The sequence below is a fragment of the Apis florea genome, unplaced genomic scaffold (genome assembly GCF_048593485.1).
Source record: "Apis florea isolate Af1SG1 unplaced genomic scaffold, ASM4859348v1 contig_3078_pilon, whole genome shotgun sequence".
Lineage (NCBI taxonomy): Eukaryota > Metazoa > Arthropoda > Insecta > Hymenoptera > Apidae > Apis > Apis florea.
The window spans coordinates 269,578-292,812 of NW_028256702.1; the positions used below are offsets into that span (position 1 = coordinate 269,578).

Sequence of the window (23,235 nt, forward strand, 5' to 3'; positions counted from 1 at the left end):
AATTTATTAAAATTGGAATAAAAATTAAAACAATTTATATATTTATATATATATCTTGATATCTCTTAATTACAAATAAGAGCTTTGATTGATATCAAAATAAAGTCAGACGAAGTTTTATTCATTCATTTTATTTGTTCAATCGATTTCCTTCTTTCTGATTTTTTTTCGACCTGTGCCATTTTGATACTTTCATAAATGTTTAATTTAGTGAATTAAACCGATGAATTTAAAACTTTTACCTCTTTCTGAAAATAATCTGTGCTTAATAATTTTTTTACTATTTTTATATATGATAAACTTTTGCTTAAAACATATCCCCAAACATTATATTAAATAGTCACAATTTTCACGAAAAACTTTCAATTTAATTTCTTATATTATTTGCTTTATTATATTAGATATATATCTACATATATATTTTCCTATATTAATTTTTAAGTTAGTTAAACATTGTTCTATCCAGAAATCTATATACTTTTTGCGCTATCCAATTAATTTTGGAGAATTCTTTTTATCAAAAATATTTCCACGTATGAAAATCTACTTTGAATAAAATTCTCATGTAAAAATAAAAACATGATATAATAAATAATTTTTAAAAAAGTACAAATATATATATACCCTTAGCAATTTCCTCGAAATCGAGATTTAAAACTAGAATTTCCATCCAGAATAAAAGAAGAAACAACGTTCAACTGCCATTTCTTTTCAAAAGTACACTCGATAAAAAAAAAAAGAATAACAAAAACATTCTCCTTTTACCTATATCTCTTTCGATTAACGAGAAGAAAAAAAGAAACTTTTGCAGCCACTTTTGCACGAACACAAGAAATGTTTGATAGTGGTTTCGAATTGCTCGATTCGCTTATTTATTTATTTATGCGTTGATATTTGTACGCAACGATGAAAACGATGGTACACTCCTCCACTCGTTTCGTACCACTGCAAATTATTCAGGCCTCTTTTTAACCGAGGTTTATCCACGCAATTAAAATTTACTTTGAACGCGAGACTTTTCCACTCCGCCGTGAAAGCTGTCCGGCACAGAGCCGAGCGTATATCCTTTCGTTTCTTTCACTTGAACCTTCCAGAGCGGCGCATTAGCTCGTTAACCCGTCCTTAATTCGCGATTTCAACCGGATTGCGGCCTGATACCACCGAATCTGCTGCACGAAAGAAAATGATTACGCCAAAGAGGAATTCTTACGTTGCTCGAACGAATATAAATACGTTTGTATTTATATTATCACTTATTGAGCGAATCGTAGGATATTCTTGAAGAATCGATTGAAATGAACAAAAGCAAGAATTCGGGTTTATTTGTTCGAGTTGCATGTAATTCAGATTCGAATTGGAGGGAAGAATTATGTGAAAATTGATGAGGCAAGTTTAAAAGAATTGAAGATAACCTCGTTTAATATCACTCTGATCACATTTTGTATTAAAAATTGTATAAATAGGAAATTATATAAATCAACGTAACACAATTATGCGAAGAAACAGAAATAGAAATTTTAAAATTCTTTTATATCGATTAGTTCGAATAAACTGCAATAGCGGTTCGATACTGGTCGCTGTTAAAAGCTGGGAAGGAAATGAAGAACAAAAGAAAAATTCAAGTTTTCTCCCGTGTAACTGTAGAGGGAGAGAATCAGGAAGAATGAAAAGAAGGCGGAGGCACAATGGAGAGGAGGAACGGTTGAAATTCGTGCACAGCTTTTCCCCTTTCGCGGAATCTTTTGGCTGGAAGGCGGAGAGACAGCATTTATGCGCGTAGACGGCAAGGTTCGCCCGTTCAAAGCGCAATAAGCAAGCGAAGCATGTAATCGACTATCTGGCAGTAAATCCTCTGTGGCGAATGTACACGGCCGGTCTCTGTGCCCGCGTATCGAGCCTCGTCGGTTGCCACCCCAAATTCCGCCGACTCTGTTACACACAGCTCGCTCTCTCTTTCTCGCGCTCGTCCCTCCTTTTCGCACGCGCTCTACGATTACCGACCGAGCCTGTCATCGCGCGTGTCGTCGGCCCCGTGATTCACGCTCGAAACATTTTTTTTTTTTTTTTTTTTTTTTTTAAACGGCCGAAACGTCGGAAATGACGGGAAAACGGAACGTGTCTCCTCAAAGGGATTCTTTGTCACGAGAATTGCGCGTGTAGGTACGCGAAATAAGCGACTCGCTTTGGAGGGGGGAGAGTTTTATTAGGGCTTGTGGCGATAAGGTTTCGAACAAGGTTTTACTTTGAACACTTGGACAGAATCGCGGCTTTGAAAACGTTTTTCGAGATAATGATTTTTAAGTTGTTGTTTTTTTTTTTTCTTATTTTCTTCTTTGATACGATAATTAATTATTGTTGAATTAAAAATATTATATCTTCAAATTATCATTTACTTGTAATTCACGTAATCAGGTATTTAATTTATATTGTTCGTTCTCGTTTGAATGTATAAGTTACTTAAATAATTTTTTCCTCTGTTTCAGGTAAGTGATACATGAGCGGTTATTCTTCTATGAGGAGCGTATGTGTAAGTAATAAAATATGTAAAATATTTTAATCAAGATATGTATTTAAATAGCATTAAAACTTTTGGACGAGTTTATGGATTCGCACAAACTCGTCGTGATATATATATTTAATAATTATGGTTAACGTGTGCATAATGCGGAGAGAGGGCATTAGTTGAAACGGAAGAGAGCCATGCAACATGCTTATAACAAAGGAGCGGTGCTTGTAATGGTTACAAGCTAAGGAAGGGCGAGTGTTGATTTAACTCTTTGTTTGTCTTCAGATGTTCTAACGGATAAATTAAATTTAAAATTAAAATTGGAATTAATTAAGAACTAGTAGGATAAGTATAACAGCGTGATGCAGATTCATTTTTCCTCGGACAAATAATTTAATGTAATATTTTTCATAATTTTCAATTTTCTATCTTTACACGTGTAACTTTGATTATATTTAAAGTTTATATATAATAAGTTTTTTTTTTGCATCAAAGATTCGTTGATTGTTTTTCTAAATTAAAAAATATTATAACTTTTTCACGTATTCTTACATGCAATATTAAATTCGTAAAACAATTCCATAATCTAATTGTATTTTCTCGCTTTATATTATTAAATTTCAAAGGGCAAATACTTTGATAAACTGGTATTTGTCTGTCTGCGAAAGAAAATTAAACAGTTTGGAAACAGTTATCCCTGGTAGTGAACCTTCATTGCGGAAAAAACTTATTATATCCAAGAGCAAAGGGCGTTTGCTTCAAAGAAAACGGAACATTTAATTTAAATACAAGTATTTAACAGTGACTTCGTGAATCTTACTGAAATGAGTTTGGTAAAGAACACGATACACTGTACAGAAACATTTTAATATCATTCTATTAAATTATATAAATAAGATTTGGAATAGCTCACTTCGATAAATTTTAATGTAATCAAGTGCAAGTTAAATAATTAAAAATTTAAATAATTGAACGCAACTTATATCTTTGAATAATCTTTCATCAATTATATTGTTATGAATTATACGTGTTTAATTGTTATAGTGACGTGTATGAAATTACATATAAAATTACTGATAACAATACAACATTCAAAATATTTATATTGAAAGAACAAATAAAATTAAAAATTATTGGTGAAAAATTTAAATTGGCGAATATAATTTGACATAGAAATTAAATCAAATCAATTATTAATAAAAATTAATTTAACGATCTGATAAAATTGAAAATATTTCTTATATCGCAAGAATTAAAAATTCTATTTAATCATTTGACGCTTCAACAATCATTCATTTATTTTTCACTGATATCTCTTAATTAAAAAAATTACAGTATCTCCAATTATTTATCTATTTTACGACAGATAAATTACGTTTATTTTCATTATTAATCAATTAAGCAAAGAAACTCAACTTAATCTTAACGTTTCGATAAGTATTCATCAGGAAAAATATATACCAATATATTTTTAAATTAAAAACGTATCGAAAGATTGAAACACCCAAGTAATCAAAGGCTGAAATTTTAAATTAATAAACATTAGCAACAAGTTATTATTAACAAACGCTAAATTAAACTCGATACGATTATTGAATGGCGATATCGCGAAATTAAAAAATACCAGCATCGAGGAATTAAAATAGAGAATTGAACAATTTTAAACAATTTTCCACCATCGAGGTGGAAAACAACAAATCGCAAGAATGTCGCTTAGAAATGTTAATTTATTATTTCAGGGAGGTAGACTCTGAAAGGAGATAGGCGGGAAAAGCTCGTTAACTGGCAATTTCGGTGGAAATTAGTTAAGTAGTTTGGCGGGTTTTCACCGCCGCGATTTTCAATGCCGCGTGGATCTCGTTTAATCGCGATTCGTTCGCCAGGAATAGAAAATCCAGAAGGAGGGGTGTGTTGGCGAAAATTGTTGTGGCTCGAGGAGAGGAATATTTCGTTCGACAACCGAATCATTCAACGAGACTCGTGATTGGTTCGTTAACTGCCGCGTCGATGGCGCGTGTGATTTTATCAAAATTTTCCTCCTTGATTCGAGCAACGACGCGTGGCAGAATATTGCGAAACAATTGAAACGAAAGGGTCTCTGGATAAATTTCTTAATTATTCAATTCGATCAAAATTGTGCGCTTAAGCAATAAATTAAACCTATTAATTGGATTAATTGTCCGCGATTTCGAATATTTATCACGACGAATCGAGGGAAATTTATTCACATGTGAACTAATTTTGTTTGACAAGAGCCACGTCGTATCGTACCTTGTCAAATTCGAAAAAATATTTATATATTCTGTTAGATAATTCCATCTGTAGAAATTTCAAAATTCTAATATAAATGGAATAAATACCGAACCGAAGATTTAATAAATTTCTAATTTTAAGATGATTATGAGGTAGAATGTGATAATAAAATCAACATAAACAGAAGATCAGATTCAAACGATTCTTTGCTTCCAATTTTAAGTTTAATCGATACAGTGGACAACTCGAACAATTGCCTAATGACTCATTCAATATTGTTATTAAAAAATTACCTCAATTTCCTTCAAGTTGAAGACTTTTCGCTGCTACGTCGTTCTACCGATATAAATCGATATATTTTTTCGATAAACACCGTCAAAGCAACTCGAATTGCGAGGCGTGGACACGTCGACATAGCGAAAGGGTTAACAATCAAACACAAATTCCACCGAAATTCGTGGGGAAAACTATGGTCTTAAATAAATTTTTCCCCCAAGAGCGTGCAATTTATGCCGTCTTAACACGGACTATTAGATATTGCCAAGGCGTGTATGCACATATCCGGTGCATATAAAACTTGGCATCGGAATTGATGGGGCCAATACGAGGAAGGAGCGTGGGCGGAGCGGGCTAATTTATTAAATCCGGTTTGGTGGAACGTCACGATAACACGGCTACGTGAAATCGCTCGAGGAAGAATTTGGTCTGTCTTGTTCTTGGATTAAGACAAAGCCAAATCTTTGACGGAGGTGTGAAAAATGGTTCTTGTTGTTGTTTGAAACTTTAGATCGAGCCACGTAGTTTGGATAGTTCTTTGCCGAAAAATTTAATTCGTGAGTTTCGATAAATTAAACGATAACTTTGAGAACGATAAATATTTTTTTTTCCTCGCAAAAAAGACGATATGTCAATTCCTCCCCAGGAAATAGATTCTTTCGCGAAGAAAGCAATATTGTTAATGGAATTTTACAAAAATATTGCGATAATACAGGATCGTTTGAAAATCGACAACGTTCAATCCTCTCAGTTATTTCATTTTATTATTATTTTTTCCTTTCCGAAATAAATATTCGAAATATTAGTCATGGAATCGAGTGAGTCGAGCTCGTTCCAATCCGATTACGCGATCGCTTCTCCCACGTGTTCGAGAACTGCTCGGTTTCGGAACGAAAATATAGGGCGTGTTTTCAGAAGAAAGCCTGATAAAGCTTAATCGACGGCCGAATCGCATCGATGGACGAGGCATGGCAATTTAGAATTAGATTGTTTGCAAAGATAATAGAAAGAAACGCGTATCTCTGGTGGAATTTATAGTTCTGCTTCCCTGTAATTAATCACCAGGTGTTTTCGATCGATCGATTCGGCTCGGAAGGAACATTGCTTCCCGCAACAGGAAATTCGATTATGGAAGTTGTCATGCGGATTCGTTGCTTGGAACGAGAGGTTTCGTCGAGTTTCAAAGGCGTGGGAGGAGGTGTTCCATTCTGTTAAATTAGACGTTCGATCAAAAAAACTTTTTGTATCCTCCAGAATTTTGAAACAACGAGCGCTTTGCAATAAATAAATCAAAATTTCCCCCATCATCAAGGAAGATGATAGGATATTTTTAAATAATATTTTATAATTTTTAAATAAATTTTTAAATAATTTAATATCATTGATGAATCAGATTTGGAATTAGACGATTGTCGAATATTTAATTTTCACTTGTATTCTATACATACGATAAATGTTGCTCACAATATTTACTTAACACGTGAATAAAAATTATAACGATCCAATTACACACAGGAGATTTGCAACGACATACATGTTTGTTTCGACAAAGATTATCCAACTCGTGTTGCTACAATTTCAAAAATGATACGTATATGATCTATCAAGATCGATTATGATCGTGTATAATTAGCCATTTCTCTTCTATTTAATCAATTGATAAATTGATAGCGAAAAAAAAAAAAGGAAATTAATTTTAAAAAATTTTTCCACGTCGATGTATACGTTATATATTATATAAGGAAACAATTCACCCGATTTCTCCTGAAATTGGCTCGAATTGAATTGAACATAAATGCACGAAAACGGATATCTTTTTGAATAAAAAAAACACAAATATCGATAGCAAAATATTCTCATGATTTCGCGAAAAAATATATTCAGTGACAAACAGCGATAAATCGATATATCTTTGAATTTTCAATTTCGCTTTTTCGAGCATTATTTATCATATAGAGGATTCAGAAATCGATCATATTTTTCGAAAGTGTTAATCAAGTCAATAATTAAATAAATCTTTGAGAGAAAAAAAAGAGGAAGAAAAAGGAAGAAGCGGCGCGAGATAATTTGGAAAATTATGAGATGCTTACATCTCAGTTGAAATTGAGTGTGCACTGTTTACCCTCTCTGAAACACTGTCAGCTTTCAAGATGCTTGACGCGTCGATCGTGATCCACGTCGCTTACAACACGACACGCGATGTTAGACACGACTGGCATCTACTTCGACACCTTGCATCATACCCGATTGCCCTGATTCCATCACCCGGTTATATACCCAAACATACCGTCGATTCGTATTACACTTATTGCTCTTCATCGTTTGTTCAATTACGATTCGATCGTTTGGATCACGAGGAACATTCTTGACGTTCAACCCTTTGCGCCCAACAACCAGCGGAATTGTCGAGATTATTTGATCTATTTTTGCGAGATAATTAAAATTTCAAAAAAATTTAAATAAATGAATATCGATAAAATTATTATTTTTATTAAACTATTTTTTTTGATTTTAAATTATAATGAAAATAATTCCAATTTATATCTCAAAATTTAGATTTTCAATGCTAATTATAATAATTATAACAATTTTTCTTAATAATACTTTTAATCTTGTTCAATCTTTCTTTCAATTTCAAAGGAAACTTGTTCTGGAATATCGATTATCTTATCTCATTTTGCTCGTACGTTCTATTATTTTCGACGATGCGAATAAAATTTAATTTGCAATTGGCACGCTCGTGTAGAACGTGTTAATTATTGAAAGGAAGTGAGAGTATTATAGAATCGGGCGAAAATGTATAATATCGAAGAATAGAAAATATTTCTCAGAATGTAGAGTAATTTATTTAAGAAAATTCTCCATTGGTGAAATATCATGTTTCTCTTATTCGAGAGCCTCTTATTATTACAAATAATTATTCCACATTAATCCTTCTCCTCGATCATTCTCACTTCGCAAGTAGAAAAATTGTCCCATTGAACGATGATTCTTATGGCCACGTCGCATTATCACTATGAAAAAATCGATTGGCAGAGCCGAGCGTATTTCGCTTTATCCTTTTCGGTTTAACTTTGCCGCGCCGAGTTGATTCACGTTCCATTTAATCGCGATGGGAGAAGACTCTGTAACCGAACGATTTCTGGCGATTATTTGCGCCAAACTGCATGGAAATCCTTGTCTCGAGCTCGAGGGACTGCGAAGCTTATTTACGTCGATGAAACGGCCGGGTGAAATAACAGAAAACTCGTGAGATATCTGTGATCTGTCAGATTCTGGTCAGAGGAGAGTCCTTTTAGTGTTTAAGAATTTTTTGAAGAAGAAAAAAGAAAAGGAAAAAAATAGAATTCGGGAATTTTTATTAATTTTTTCGGTTTAATTATTCATTACAAACGAAATAAATGAAGAAGAACGTTTTAAAGTATAACTTTTTTTTAAGTGTAATTTGAATTAATCTCGGTTAATTTAGTTGCACGTATGTTTAATAAAAATTATAGGGAAGAAAATACATCGAGGGACAGAAATATTTAAATTTTCGATTTTTAATAGAAAGGAATCTTTTCGCTTTTTAAACGAATTAACTACTGTGATTCTTTTTAGAAACGAATTATCGCTAAATCGATTTACAAAGCTTCGATAAGCATAAAACTCTTTTATTAATTGAATCCAATTAAAATGAATGCTTCTAGAACGGCAAACGTTTTAATCGCGTTAATCAACGATTAATCAATTCATCGTTCACTTCTTGTATCGCTAATTAGTAGCTCTTTTGAATGTGATTACAGTAATCTCTGTTTGTTTATGCCGCGTGATAAATTATCAAATAAAATTAATTGGAAAGCAAGAAAGTTTTTGTCAATAATTTCATTTATTACGTTTAATTTTTCTTCTTCTTATATCTTGTGTTCGTTGTTCTATATTTAGATAGAAACGAGAAAGAGAAGATTGTAAAATACATGTAATGAAATTGTTACGAGAATTGAAACAATTATTTATTACATATTGTAGATACATTTATTTATATTACGAAGAAAGGATATTCTTTAATCTTAAAAATTATATCACAATACAAATAAAAGAAGATCTTAAAGAACAGAATTTTAAACAATGTGATTAATAACGAAGTATATAAATTGATGAAAATTTCCTATTCTGATGCTAGCATTTACATCATATATTTTTTGCCAATATATTTTTATCTTGTATCATAATAATTGAAAGACACTTATCGTTTCTCTTGTGTTTTCTTTTTAACTTAACATTTTTGATTTAAATAAAGCTCTCGGTTAATAATATATATTTGATTAACACATTAAAAATGAAATGTACATATCGTATTGCACATTAATAAATAAAAATAAAACGATCCGTATTTATATAACGTTTTTATCTCTTTTATACTAACAAAGTTTTGCCAGAAGAAATGTGGGCCACTTTTACATACAGTGAAATTTTAATTAATTCGTCGAAATTAAACAGAAGTAGATACAAACAATATTACGGTTGACCAAGTAAACAATACGAGTTTCTATTGTGTGTAAATATCCTTTATAATAAAAAACATTTTATTTGCACAAATAATATTTTTTAACAATAAACAACGATGTACAAGCGATTCAAAATGTTGGGAAAAAGATATATCATATCATATCATACTTTTTCCATTACCTTCGATAGATTCTATTAATAAACATATTTATTCACCCTCATCATTCCTTCAAACTCGAAGACGGAAAAAAAAATATTCAAAACTTTATTTATATTCCTCCCTTCTTATTTAAAGTTCACTCAAATCCATTACTTACAAGCCTTTAATCGAGGACAGTAGTAGAGTATATCATAAACCAGGCGCAATTAACACACAAAGAAGGAGAAACAAGAAAAACACAAGAGTATTATAAGAATTATCTCAATAATTTATAAAATAACCAAATTGACCAAGATTACAATTTTCATGATTTCGAATCCTCTTAGAAATCAACACCTTCGATTAAACACCTGCAAAATAAGACAACGTGTCGATCGATTTCGGTGAATGGCAAGCGATTCCAAACGCCTGTCCTTAAGAACGAGTAATCGATCGGCATTGTACGGTTTTGCCTGATACGCTCTCCAAATCTATTACATTATCAAGGTACGTGTCGATAGCGACACTCGAAATTTCGAGCGCGACACGCGGATACGATTCACGGTTAAATCGCCTCTCTTCGACCCGTGTTCGTGTATGGCGGGCCGACTTAAGGGTATGATTGCGTTGTATACACGGGAAAACGTGTCGAGATGGTCTGAAGAGGGAAACAGAGAGGTATTGCGGGAAGATGGATGTATCGAGGAATTGAAAATTGGGTTGCGTCGGGTATGTAATGCGTACATATTATTATATGCGCGTGTATATACGCGATGTGGTGTGTTTCGATCGATCGATTTGCGGTATTAAATGTATAATAGGGTCGGGGAGGAATACGGGATATTGTAATAATGCGGGTCATCGTGATTTTGAAAATGTGTTGCGGATTAATTCGAGCTATTATTATTTTGGGATATTTATCGGAAGAAATGTGTACAACGTGTGATATTCTCTGAGGAGGAGAATCGTTGTTTTCGTCGATTTTGCAATTAAATTTTTTAACATTTATTTTTTGAAACGTTTAGACGAATTATTAACAAATAGTAGATTTTTTATTTAGAAAGAGATAGAAGGAAATTTTTGCGTAAATAGAAGAACTCGCGTTTGATTAAATATATAGTCAGATATATTTATTTTTGTTTATCATTTATCGTTATTAACACGAGAAAAATAATACTTGCACGAGAAAAATAAAATAACTTATTGATTTAAATATCCTTGAACGATATTAATTAAAGATCGAGAACACATCGTTGCACATCGTTGTATATTTGTAAACACGTATTGAGATAATGAATCATATGTGTTGAATACGCGCAAATAAAATTACTTTACGTTATCAAGATGAATATGACCCCTCTGTAAACTGTATTAAATCTGATTTTAATTCATATTAAAATGTCCAACACATTCACCGCTGGCCGTATTTCAGCTCACTTTTCATTCACGCTAATTAGATTCTACATTACACAACGAACAATGAAGTATATAACCAGAGATTTATAGTGCAAATATACGAACCCGTATAAAATTATATTACGCGACATACTTTGTGCTCTTCTATTCTATCATTAAACATAATTACACCTCTGCAAATGTAAGTAATTATGTATCGTACAATATTAACACGTTCATTGCACGGGAATCACAAAGAAAGTGTAAACGAAATGATGTGATTCCCTTTCAGTTATCGATAATCGAGATTATTATAAGTAAGATGTAAAATTGTGATGTGTTTTGGGATATTGATCGTAAGGAATATAAAAATATAATTTTATTTTTTTTAAAGGGACTACTTGTTATTATTATTAATAATATAGATGGAAAAAAGTGAAAGAAATCAGCAATTATTTATCATATATTTGTATAAGAAATAATAAAAAAAAAAATTTATACATTTTCCAAAATGAAATAAATAAACATTATTTATCATATGAAAACGTGAAACATCGGAGAAATCTGCTGGATTTATCAGTGCAACGTTGATTGGATAACTTATGCTTTAAATAAATAAGGATAGACAATCAGATCAAAGGTAAAAGTTAGAATATTTGTGGCAGGTGTATTTCCTTTGTGGGCTAGTGTAAAATGATCACCATAGTATAATATAAACGGTATAGAAGCAGAGTTAAGAGAAATAAGCAAGAGATTCCTGGAATACCATTGCAATTTTCATGTAAAAAACTAGATATTTCGCCGTCGAAACTCACCCAAAATATAGAGAAAACTATGCCATTGAAATCGCTTTTCGTTTCATTTCGATATTTCAATCGGTTGCAGAGATGTAAGGATTCAAATTTTTCATGGCGTTTAACGTAGCACAGAGATTACGAACAAGTCAATGATCTTTATTTTTTGGAACTACGTCTGAAGTTTGAGATACGTCAGTTGGGGCGAGCTGAGAAGTGCGAATAAACGATTAAAAATTACCTTTTTCTTTACACGACGATATCTCGGGAACCGGAAGTCGTATCGAGACAAACAAAAATACGTTTTAAGATTTTGCATTTCAAAAATTATTATTTTCGGAATTATAGAGGTTCAAAGTTTTTCTAATTTTAATAGGATAATTTCAATCAAGTTTAAGGCAAATAATTAAATATCACTCTTTTCTTTATAACTTGCGAACCGGAAGTCGTGTAGGAATAAACGACAAAGCGTTTTAAAGAGCAAGAATTATTACTTTCAGAGTTAAAGCGGTTTAAAATTTTCCTAATTTTAACAAGATTTAATCGAGTTTTGGGTTAATTGGAGCTTAAGAATCATTGTGCTCTATGTTACATAAGTCATCCCATATAATTTCTGTCTTTTAATTTTCAGTTACGAAAAATGGAAGTTAAAAAAGCTATTCTTTTTATTTCTCATTTTTATCTTATTTTAACTTGAAAAATTAAATTTTCATATTTATTCGAAATATAATAACTTTGATTTTTAAATCAACAAGAAAAAAAAGGAATAATTAGAGTCAACATTAGTGCATATTTTCAAATTTGTTTATACAATATTTTAATTAAACGAATTACCAATAATTCTTCGGTACAACATATCATGCATCAAAAGAAAAGTTAACTTTTTACACAATTTTAGGATTTCACAGTTGACATTTCAAAATTTAAATTAAGCTAAGTTTAAAAAGATTATAATCTTTTCGTGCCAGATAAAAATTGCCTCGCCATTCGACGTGTTGACGAATTGTCTCTGAAAAAAACAGAACACGAAAAGTTTGATTAGATTTCCAACACGCTTGTTTCAGGAAAGGCGAGTATCTCGACGTTGCGAAATCGCATCACATAATCCAGTTTCGTATTTTGATGCAGTATATTGCACTTCTGTCGCAATGATTTTACTTGCTAAAGGAACGAGGAAATACGTGAAAGACGTGGTAGACACTAGGGTTACCAGAACGGTAACAAGGCAAATGGATGGAGTAATGTCGGAAAATGGGGTGTGTAAGACGAGGTATCGGTATTAATTTATGAATGGAAACGGAGAAAATCTTACGCACGTTTCGTCTTTAATTTATTTTTAATTCAATTGACGAATACGAAGAATCTTATATAATTGTTTTTCAATTTGTTTATCTATAAATTAAAGAATCCTATTCGACTAAGCTGAATATTAAGTGTACGATTATCTGCTGATAATTTCTGGATCAAACACGTAAATGTGAGAATATCCTAAAGTGATATTCCAATCCGAATCGATCGAATTAACGCTCCAAGTCGCGAGCGCTCGTCGAAAATTTACAAACATTTGGAAGATTTCAGAACGAATTCGCGTGAAAATCGATCGACCCCAAGATTTTCGATTCTTAAATCGTGAACAAAAATAGGCGAAATAATCGTTGGCCTTCCCTAATAAAAAGATCCAATGAAAAGATCGGCGTTAAATTTACGCGTGGAGCAAGGCGACGATATAGCCAATCCTCCCCCTCGTGTCGTGGAAAATTCGTCCGTGATCGGCCGGTGACTCCTCCGTCGATAAAGAAGATTTAGATCGATTTAAGATTCCAATTTCCGGGGGCTTCTCATGGGAGAGGCACTTGGGTGGGGAAAGGAGACGTGGCAGTGGCATATCGTGATGAAAGGACGAAGAAGCGCAAGAATGGTTCCTGGCAGATAGTAGCCCGGTTTCGATGCTAGGCTGTGGATTCAAAGATGATGGTCGCTTTCCTCCGAATTACTAGGCTTCCACTTTCTTCCTCTCATCTTTCTCTCGTTTTCTTATTTCTTATTCTTTATTACTACTTTCCTTCTTCTTCGTCTTAGAGTTGGTTTATAGAGAGTCTCTTCTCACCCCTTTCTTTGAACGGTTACGTTTTTTTTATAATTGGATTTACAGTCAGTCTCGAATATCTGGATCACGAAATGCCCTCCCCTTCCCAGGTGTATAATTCGGTTAGACAGTTTTATTAAAGATTCATTCTCTTTCGTAGAGGGCTCTAACTCCTCAACTAATCTTATTGCACTGGTCGAATAGTTCTATCTTTTCCTTTTTTTTTTTTTTTTTTTGGTGGGTATTTTTATTGGACTCTTCCGTTCACGTTATCATACTCTTCCCTTGTTCCCTTTTTTCAAATATGCGATTCCATCTTATATTCCAACCTCACCAACATTTACCTCTTTCTCTTACTTTTTGAATACACTTCCCCTGTCTTATCTCGGGGCAGCAGGTGTTCTGAAAACGTTCACTGGAACCATTGGACCGAAAGGAAGACACTGTACAATGGTATTTATAAGCAAGATCGAGGAGTAGACGTGTCTCTGCTTACATGGATTAGTGGTCACGTTAAATTCCACCACTCTCTCTCTCTCTCTCTCTCTGCTAACCCTTTTTTCTCACTTTCTCCGTCATCTGTTCGCCTCTCTCTTCCACCGAAATTCCAGTTTGGTTATTGCTTGAATCTCATCTCACCAATCCTTTGGCGATTTGCTTGCATACACGTTGCGCAACAACGTATTTATGCGTTTAATGTATAATACAGCATCAGGAGCAGGATCCGCCCCCGCTGGTATCGGCTGCCCTGCCATTTTTGAAAGAATGATTTATGGATCGGCGATATTTACGCGCTAATATGTCGGTTTACGCTCGCTCTCCTTTTCCCGCCCGTGCACTGCTTATCGCTTTTCATAGAGGATCTCGCTCGAATGGGAAATTTTATCGATTTTTGTTAACCTATATCAGACTGCTGCGCGATTTGAAATATTTCTATGTGTGTAGAAGAAACATTTTGTTTAGTTATCAAGTAGTAAATATATTATGAGAAATTTAGATTAAGTAGAATATTTAATGGTATATTTCTTGTAGAAAATTTAAGCGTTCAAATTTGTGTTCTTCGAATAATATATGGATTAGTTATTTTATTAGTATTATCTCTTAACAATTTTGGACGAAAAGTACATCAAGTTTTGATATTTTTATTCAACTAGTTCACGCTTCTATCGCGTTAAAAGTTTGTCTTACGCAACGAAAGGTGAAGGAATTATGGAAGTTTTGATACAATAGCTTGGATGATTAATGTAGACCACGATAAAAACCAATATATGCGGCTTGTCGTTAATGTCATCTTGGATTCGAGTGAATGGACGACTAAATCCGGATTACCAACCACGTGGTTTCTCCTTTCTCTTTCCTCCTTTCACCAGCATCCTACCAGCATTCTTTTCTTCCTTTTCAACGAGCTACGTTCTCATCTTCTCTAACACACGAATTCAATTCTCGATAATTTTTAATAACTTGTACTTCAATATACATTTAATTATATAATAATATTTCATTTTTATTGTAGAATGATGTAAAAAAATTTAACTTGATTATACTTTTATTATCGAAATTGATTAATTCAATAATTTGTTTGTAATTTTAAATTAAAATCATGATCATTTATTTTATTTCCTTCTTTCGTGTTTATCTTGTTCGTCAATACTCGTATGTTATTATTAATATTACATGTATACAAATTTTCATTATCTTTTTATCTTCGATACTTTTTAAAAGTCGAATTTTATTTATTTCATTTCCTGTTTCAATGCTTTTTTTTTTCATATTTATTTTTTTTTTTTTTACTCCATTTTAATGTTTCCACATTTATCTCTAAGCACGTATTTTTTTCATTTATTTTTCATAGCCCTCCTCCACTGTCCCGGATCGTAGTCGTTATCATCCCTTTCCATTTCATGCCCGACTTTTGTTATTCTCTACACGAGACACGTAAAAGAATTCCCTGTATGTCCATTCATCCGCCCTTATCTTTCCTTCCTTCCCCGTATTTTGTTCTTTGAACTTTTTAATTCTATCCTATTCCGTATTCGCTCTGACCTCTCTCTGTTACCCTCATCACCTCTCACCATCTTTGTTTAATCTCCGTGCAAATACATATAAGGGGATTGGACAAAGAATATTTCAATCCCGCCTATTTACGCATTTGTTCCCAGCTTTAATCTTTCCTCCATTTTTTTCTTTTTTTTTTTTTCGATTCTGTATCGATGTGTTTTTTCTGCTATCTTATTAAGGAAATCCTTTCGTCCTTTCAGATTGTAATTTGCGTTGACGAATCGAAGAATATATTGAAATATTAAAATAGTTTGCGCGATTAAAAAGGATAAAAGACACGAGGCGATGGATATACTACTTTTTTTAAAAAATTGTTTACCTCGTGTAATAACAATACAAGAGAACATTCTCTCAAATTGAACCAACCCATCACGCGACGAGCAATCATCTTTGCCTCAGCAACATCTATTCCTATATCACGATAGAGCTCCAAGTTTCCTAAGCCGAAGCTTAGCCCCTTATAGCATAGGTCTGGGCCCTTCCTTCGACCACTCTCTCGCAATTATACTCTACTTTTTCTTGCCTAAACCTCCATCTTCCTGGACCTTCTCCCCCTCCTATCTCGTCCTCGACTTTGCCACGTTCCATCGCCCGTAATTGGCCCTTGGACCAACTCGAAAGTGGAGAGAAAAGGTGGAAGAAGCTCGCTCGAGAAGAGTGGAGGAGGCAAGATTGGAGGGTGAAGAAGTTTAGGGAAGCGGATGGAAAAAGGCGGGAAGCGATGATTTGCATCGACGAGGGATACAGTGGCCGGCCTCGAAGGGTTCGAAAGTGGAGAAAAATAGGGCAACAACAAACTGTAATTAGAGAAGGGAAAAGAGTAAAGGGAAAGAGGAGGGCTGCGTGGACAAATGGGAGCGGGTATAAAGAAAGGGGTGCAAAAAGAAGTTCGTGTCGGCGGGGGAGGGAAAAAGTAGTAGGGAAAAATAAGGAGAGTTTGAAATAGAGAAATGGAGGGGGTGTGTGGGAGGGAGAAAAATGGAGAAACAGAGAACTAAAAGCCGGGCTGGGAAAAAGAAGAAGAAATCGGTAGAAAAAAGACAGAGGGAAAGAAAGAAGGAACAGAGAGAACGGGCAAGTTCGTGAAGAGAGAAATATGGGACAAGAGAAATTATGTGCGAAAAAGAGGAGGAGTGAAGTGGGTAAAAAATCGAGAAAGTACGTGAGCAGGGACGAGAATGAAGAATTAAAGAAACTCGAAACTGCGTCCATAAAAGAGTAACGGAGAAGGAGCAGTCCTGTGAAGAGAGAGAATCGTAAAAACGGGGAAGAATGTATCGGCGGGTGAAAAAAAGATGGGCTGGAAGGGTGGAGCTGTGCGACAAAGCTGTGCGAGGTGGGTTAAAAGGTGGTTAAAAAATGTAAACTAGAGCAGAGCGAGATCCTGAGTGGAGGGGACAAGAGCGAGTATAAATAAGCCATAAAGAAAAACAGACAATGGCTCCGCGACTTCCGCGAGGAGACTTTGTATCGCAAGGGATATTGCGCCACGAGATACAAGGGATAAGGGAGCTTCCTTTCACCCCCTTGGGATAGACGGCTGCCGTACTTTAGACTTTAGCCTTTAGGGGTGAGATATGCAGAAATTAAATATTCATTTGGACTAGCAACCCTCCTCTCGTCTCGGTCTGTCACACGCCCACTACACCCTCCTTGCCTCGAAAATAATGCCTTGGCTCGGGGCCAGTCTCGCTCAAGGCTCTCTTCCTTCCTTCCTTCCTTCCTTCCTTCCTTCCTTCCTTCCTTGTCTTGGAGGAAAAAGATGGCGCGTTTCGATACCAAATAACAACCTCTTCCTCTTCGCCCTTTCTTCTTTTAATTCTCCCTGCCTAATTCCAACCCTCGTCCTCCCGTCTCGACGTATCGTTCCGCGAGGAAACGTAACCTGTTGAACCATTCGATGAAATAATAACAAGCAGTTTGTACGCCATTTGCCGGAAGAACGTTGCACACGGAACCGTGCTCTGCTCTCTGAAACTTGGAGACACATATATATGTATATGTATCGCGCGTTGTTGCGCAACATACATATGCACGTTTCCTCGAACCGGTTGATGAAGTGTTCTCCCTGGCGTGGAATTGCACCGCTTGCTTCCTTTTGCTCGAGCACACATCCTCCGGGAGGATGGCGTTCAGGGGGAGGATAAAAGGATTTGTTTTGGAGGTTTGTGGAGTGGTGGTAGGTAAGGAAGGGGGTTGGTGGATGAAATTTGAATATAGTCGTAGTTTCCGCGGCCAGAGTTCGTTGGGGAAGGGGAGGGGGCGCGTCGTGATGGCGGTTAGGTTGAGAGGAGGATACTTTGTACGTTAATCGTTGTACAAATAGTGATTAAACGGTGGGCTGAATGTTGCACGTTCACTACTGCGTTTCCCTGCCTATAATTATTTTTGGGTAATTAATTTTAAACGATGGTATTTCGATTCTTTTGTTTTATTCGATTGGAATTATTCTTTTTTGTTTGTGGTATTGGGCAATGGTTTACTTCAATCGAGTACGTTTTAAGGGGATGTGGATGTTGAACGATGGTTTTCACTGATTTCGAAGGAAGCAATTGATTTTAGTTTTTTTCACTTTCGGTGAATTATTTGCAATTAAGGATTTTATTGCTTTTTCTTTATCCAACATATCCTTGATATTTTGTATAAAAATGGAGGAGAAGTTTTCTTCGTGAAGTATTATTAATTAAAATTAAAAAAAAAAAAATGTTCCGTGAGCAGGATAAACGATCGATTGATTTAAACTCGACAATTTGAAGCAGGTGTAAAACCAGGAATCTCTCTTCTCGTCGAGTAATCCTCGTATTTTAATTATAACGCGATCTTCTTACGTTTACATATTTTTAATCCACGTTCTCGCAAAAATACACGTCCCTCGAAATGTTTGTCGCATTGTGTATAATTTTTCGCGCGAACTTGAGCGTAACACAATCACGTCTCGTTAAATGCGATACAATTAAAACCGAGAGAGTTGAATCCACGTTTTCCAAAACTCGACTGCCGTATATCAGATATATACGTATCCACCAAACTTTTAATCCCTTTTAATTTCTCGAGAACCGGTCGGAACAACATTTTCCAAATTGGTAAAAATTACGATCCGTTCGAGTAGTATGAGAAAAACTTAAAAACCTTAATAGTTCGCATTCCTTAAGTCGATGACACGAGAGAAGAGAAAACGCTTAAAGCGCATATTTTAATTCGTGTCAGAGAGAGAGAGAGAGAGACAGAGAGGGCATAAAATAAAGATAAAAGATTGGTCTGACAAGCGTTCGATAACAAATATCACGGATGTACGTTCCTCTCTGCGATTTGAATGAAATAAGGCTTAGTGTCGCGTTTGCTCTTTAACGAAAACGTTCCAGAGTATCATAAGACAGTGCATCTCAATCTATGACCTCTCTCAATGCTTATAGAAGCGTTCAAATAAGAGAGAAATGTTGCAATTTCTATTCATCGTTAAATTTTTTCGAGTCAAGACAGTCGATTTTGAAAAGAAAATTACTCGCCGTAAGAGGATCGAAAACGAATGCAATATCGATTCGAAGCTTATTTCTTAAATGGATCGTTTGTTTTGAAAGTTCATTTTTTGTTGTTTCGAGAAAATTAAAGATCGGCATATTACAATCAATTCAAAAATATAAATTAATTATATCTGGCAATGTTTCCACTAATTACACCATTTTCATAATTGTAAAAATCATTTAATTTCAATTAAATGAAAAATTGAAAAATTTTATTACAAATTTTCTTTAAAAAATAATAACAAGAGATAAAGTAGGAGCAGTATTTTTTATTTTGAAATAAACGTGACACATGTTTTGAAATATTCATGATGCACAGGAGGTATATAATAACTGCTCCATATCCTTATATTTTTCGTATATAATCGTTACACAAACGTTTTAAATTCTGTGTCTATGCAAATTGGACTTGCACCACTTTCATAATCATTCTTAAATTGAATCATTGGAATTTTTTGTTGTAAATAAAAAGTTTACACTAAATCTCATTTCTTTTACCAAAATGGACCTACAATAAATAAACGAGCTCCAAATTATATCTCATCTTAACAAACGAACCTCGATCTTCGACATTTTTGTGCGCCAATTTTCGCGTTTGTTTTAATCTCCATTCGAATCGATTCTTAAAAGTCGAATATACGCATGTGGCGAAAAGTTATGTTGAGAAACGCTGTTATAAGAACGGTAGGAAGCGGTGAGGATAAAGAGATTTGCTTCGATGTTTTTGGGGTGGGAATAACATAAAATTTGAATATCATTGTCTTTGTTGTTACCGGTCTTTACGAGACCCGGTAAACGATAGGAATTGCGTTATTTATCGTGTTGTTGCCACACGCGATACGGCACACTGTGTGTGTATGTGTGGAAGCTAACAGTTTCTCAACCCCCCTTTTTTGTTTCAGATGCCCGCATTCTGCAGAATAAACACAGAGAGTCGAACCGAGGTAACAGGGATGAAAGGATTTCTTCGACTGTGTCGAGAAAGGGTAAGACGAGCTCAGAATGTTGTATCGCGCTTTCAAAGAGTCTTTTACAACGTTTTATCGCATTTACAGAGGATTGTCTCTTTACCGACGTGAATAGAAAACGCTGGAATATTATAAATATTTCAGTTACGGCGCGAGAAACGTGATCTTCTTTTGCAGTAGTGTGTTCTGGAGAAAAAAAAAAAAAAAAAAAAAAAAGAAGAAGAAGGAAAGAAAGAAACGGGGAAGTCAGTCGGTTTGAAGTCAGTATTTCGTACAATTTTATATCCCTTATTTACTTCTTCTTTCTTATTTTTTTCCCGAATCAATTTTTTTTTTTTTAATAATCGAATGACTCTTGAGTTAAGAACACGCATCGTGAAATAATTGATTAACTGAAAATGTTTTAATTGTTTTGGATTTCGAATTTCATTTTACAGAATTTGTAAAAATTTTTAATAACGAAGTAAAGAATCTCATTGTAATTAGAATACAGATTGCCAGATCTGAAAGAAACTGTATCACAACGTGTGCACGGATTATTAATTGACAATTTTATTATTCATTCACAATCAAATATTCATAAATTTATTGTCATTTACATTATTACATTTACATTCAATTCACAAATTCTAAATTATACATCTCATAAGAAACAATTCCTCCCCCCTTCTTCCCCACTTCCACCGATTACAACAAAGTTCCAAGAGCAAAAGTTGTACGACGAATTATATATCATATCCATTGCAATACCTTTAATGCAATATAAAACTCGCCACTCGAGTTTCATCTTTTCACGCGTGACTCGACTCACGCGATATTCACAGAGAGAGAATTATCGAAAATTCCACGCCATTGAGATATTTAAATCGTATCGTGTAAGGAGAGACACGGCGCCCTCTATCGTTTCTTCGAGATCTTCTGCGTTCACCGGCGTAAGTTTCTCGCCGTGGAAAACGAATATTTACAGCATAAAGGATTTTCGCGGATATCGTCGAGTTATCGTAAATCCGGCCGGGTTAATTCACCGGCGCCGCCATTTCCGTAAACGAGTTTCGCCGGTACGAACAGAAGACGCGTGGAAACAATGGAAAACTCGTGGCAAATTGTCGCCAATTTCAGGCTGCCGTTTACACGTCGAACAACGTTCCTCGAATTATTATTATTTCCATCGATGGCGGTGATTTAATTAGAAATTAAACGAAAGAGACTTGGCTGCCCGAGGGATTGTCTTGGCGGGAGATTCCAATAGATCTAGAATTTGAAACCGAGGGATGATCCGCGATGAAACGGCCATTTCCAATTAACTTAATTAACATTTATAGAAGGTTGGAATTTTGACGAAAATAATGGGCCCTATCGGGGGAGAGTGGGTTTTAATTAATTTTCGCAATTGTATCTCCGCGGATAATTGTATTTCCCGCGGATTTAATTAACGAAGACGAGTTCCTTGCGCGCGCGTTTCGAAAAGAAACGCTTCCTCCTCGTTGACGAAAGTATCGGCGACGGCCAATTAGCCGAGAGCTATTTCTTATAACGTAACTTTCGTTTAACGATCGTTTCACGTTTCTTTTTTTCTTTTCTTCGCGATTGGCGGAGTTTCGAAGTATCTTCTATTATTCGAACGTTCGATTCATCGTAAATATTTTGTTTATCCATTAATTTGTTATTCGTATCGTATTTAAGAAATATTGGAAGAATATTGGAAGTTTCAAGATGATTGGAAAACAGAAAGAAATGAGAAATTATTTGCAAGATGTACATTTTTTAACGAAGCTCACGATCGATTTATGAATTTTCCTTTCGTTCCTACTAATAATAAGTTATCGTTTAATTTTGGAATAATTATTAATATCTGTTTTACAAATTAATTTTAATAAAATGTTTAATTATTTAGGTGTATACATAGTATACAGTTCTTTATCCCGTGTTTGTAAAAAGAATGTATTTATACATTTATAAAAAAAAATTCTTTGAATATATTTAAGAGTTGCTCCATTTGGAAATGGCTTATTCAAAGAAAGAGCGTTTGGTTGTTTGGAAAAATGATGAACCGTAAATACACGAGGATCTATTCTGTTTATTTGTTCGAAATAACCAGAAGTGGCTCTCTGCATTCATTCTTTCATATTTATCCATCTTTTTTTTTTACTTTTATCTACATGAAATGACGAATAAATGTAGAATGGCATTGTTTTATTGAAAATATTACGTCCTCCATTGTTTCTCCTAGATTATTTTCGATATATTTTCTTAAATCGTTCACGGTATTTTCTTGACTCTTTTCTTTCAATTTTTCCTTCCTTGTGAAAAAAAAATCAATGAGTTATTACAAGCTTTACACGAGCTTCTTGAAATGTTAAATTCTTGACACTTGAACTCTATTTTACAAGTTTAAACTTATAGAAAAAGTTATGTAATTTGGACGATTCGTAATGATAAATAATAAAGTTTAAATAATTTTGATGCAATGCACTAACATTTTAAAATATTCAAAACTATATGTATGGAATGCAAATGTACAAAGAAAAGAAAAGAAGAAAAAAAATCTAAAAGATAGCGAACGCAAGAGACTAAATTGCAGGACGCTTATCTTGAATTAAAAACAACAACAATTAAAAAAATCTAAAAACCACTCTTTTCAAATTAGCGAAGTTTTCAAATTTTAAACGTGTTTCCTCAAATTTATGACACACCGTGAAAAAATTCAGAGAGAGATTTTCGCGGAAAAATCTTTATTCTTCGTTACACGTA

General features: G+C 34.2%; 1 protein-coding gene across 3 annotated transcripts in view; it reads left to right on the forward strand.

Moving 5' to 3' along the window:
• Window positions 1-23,235, forward strand: part of LOC100867739 (uncharacterized) — a 388,049-nt gene that overhangs the window by 242,939 nt on the left and 121,875 nt on the right. For all 3 annotated transcript variants that reach the window (XM_086908344.1, XM_086908345.1, XM_086908346.1), the window contains one exon: window positions 20,419-20,502. In XM_086908344.1, coding sequence (XP_086764470.1) covers window positions 20,419-20,502 — 84 coding nt within the window. The remainder of the gene's footprint in view (window positions 1-20,418; window positions 20,503-23,235) is intronic.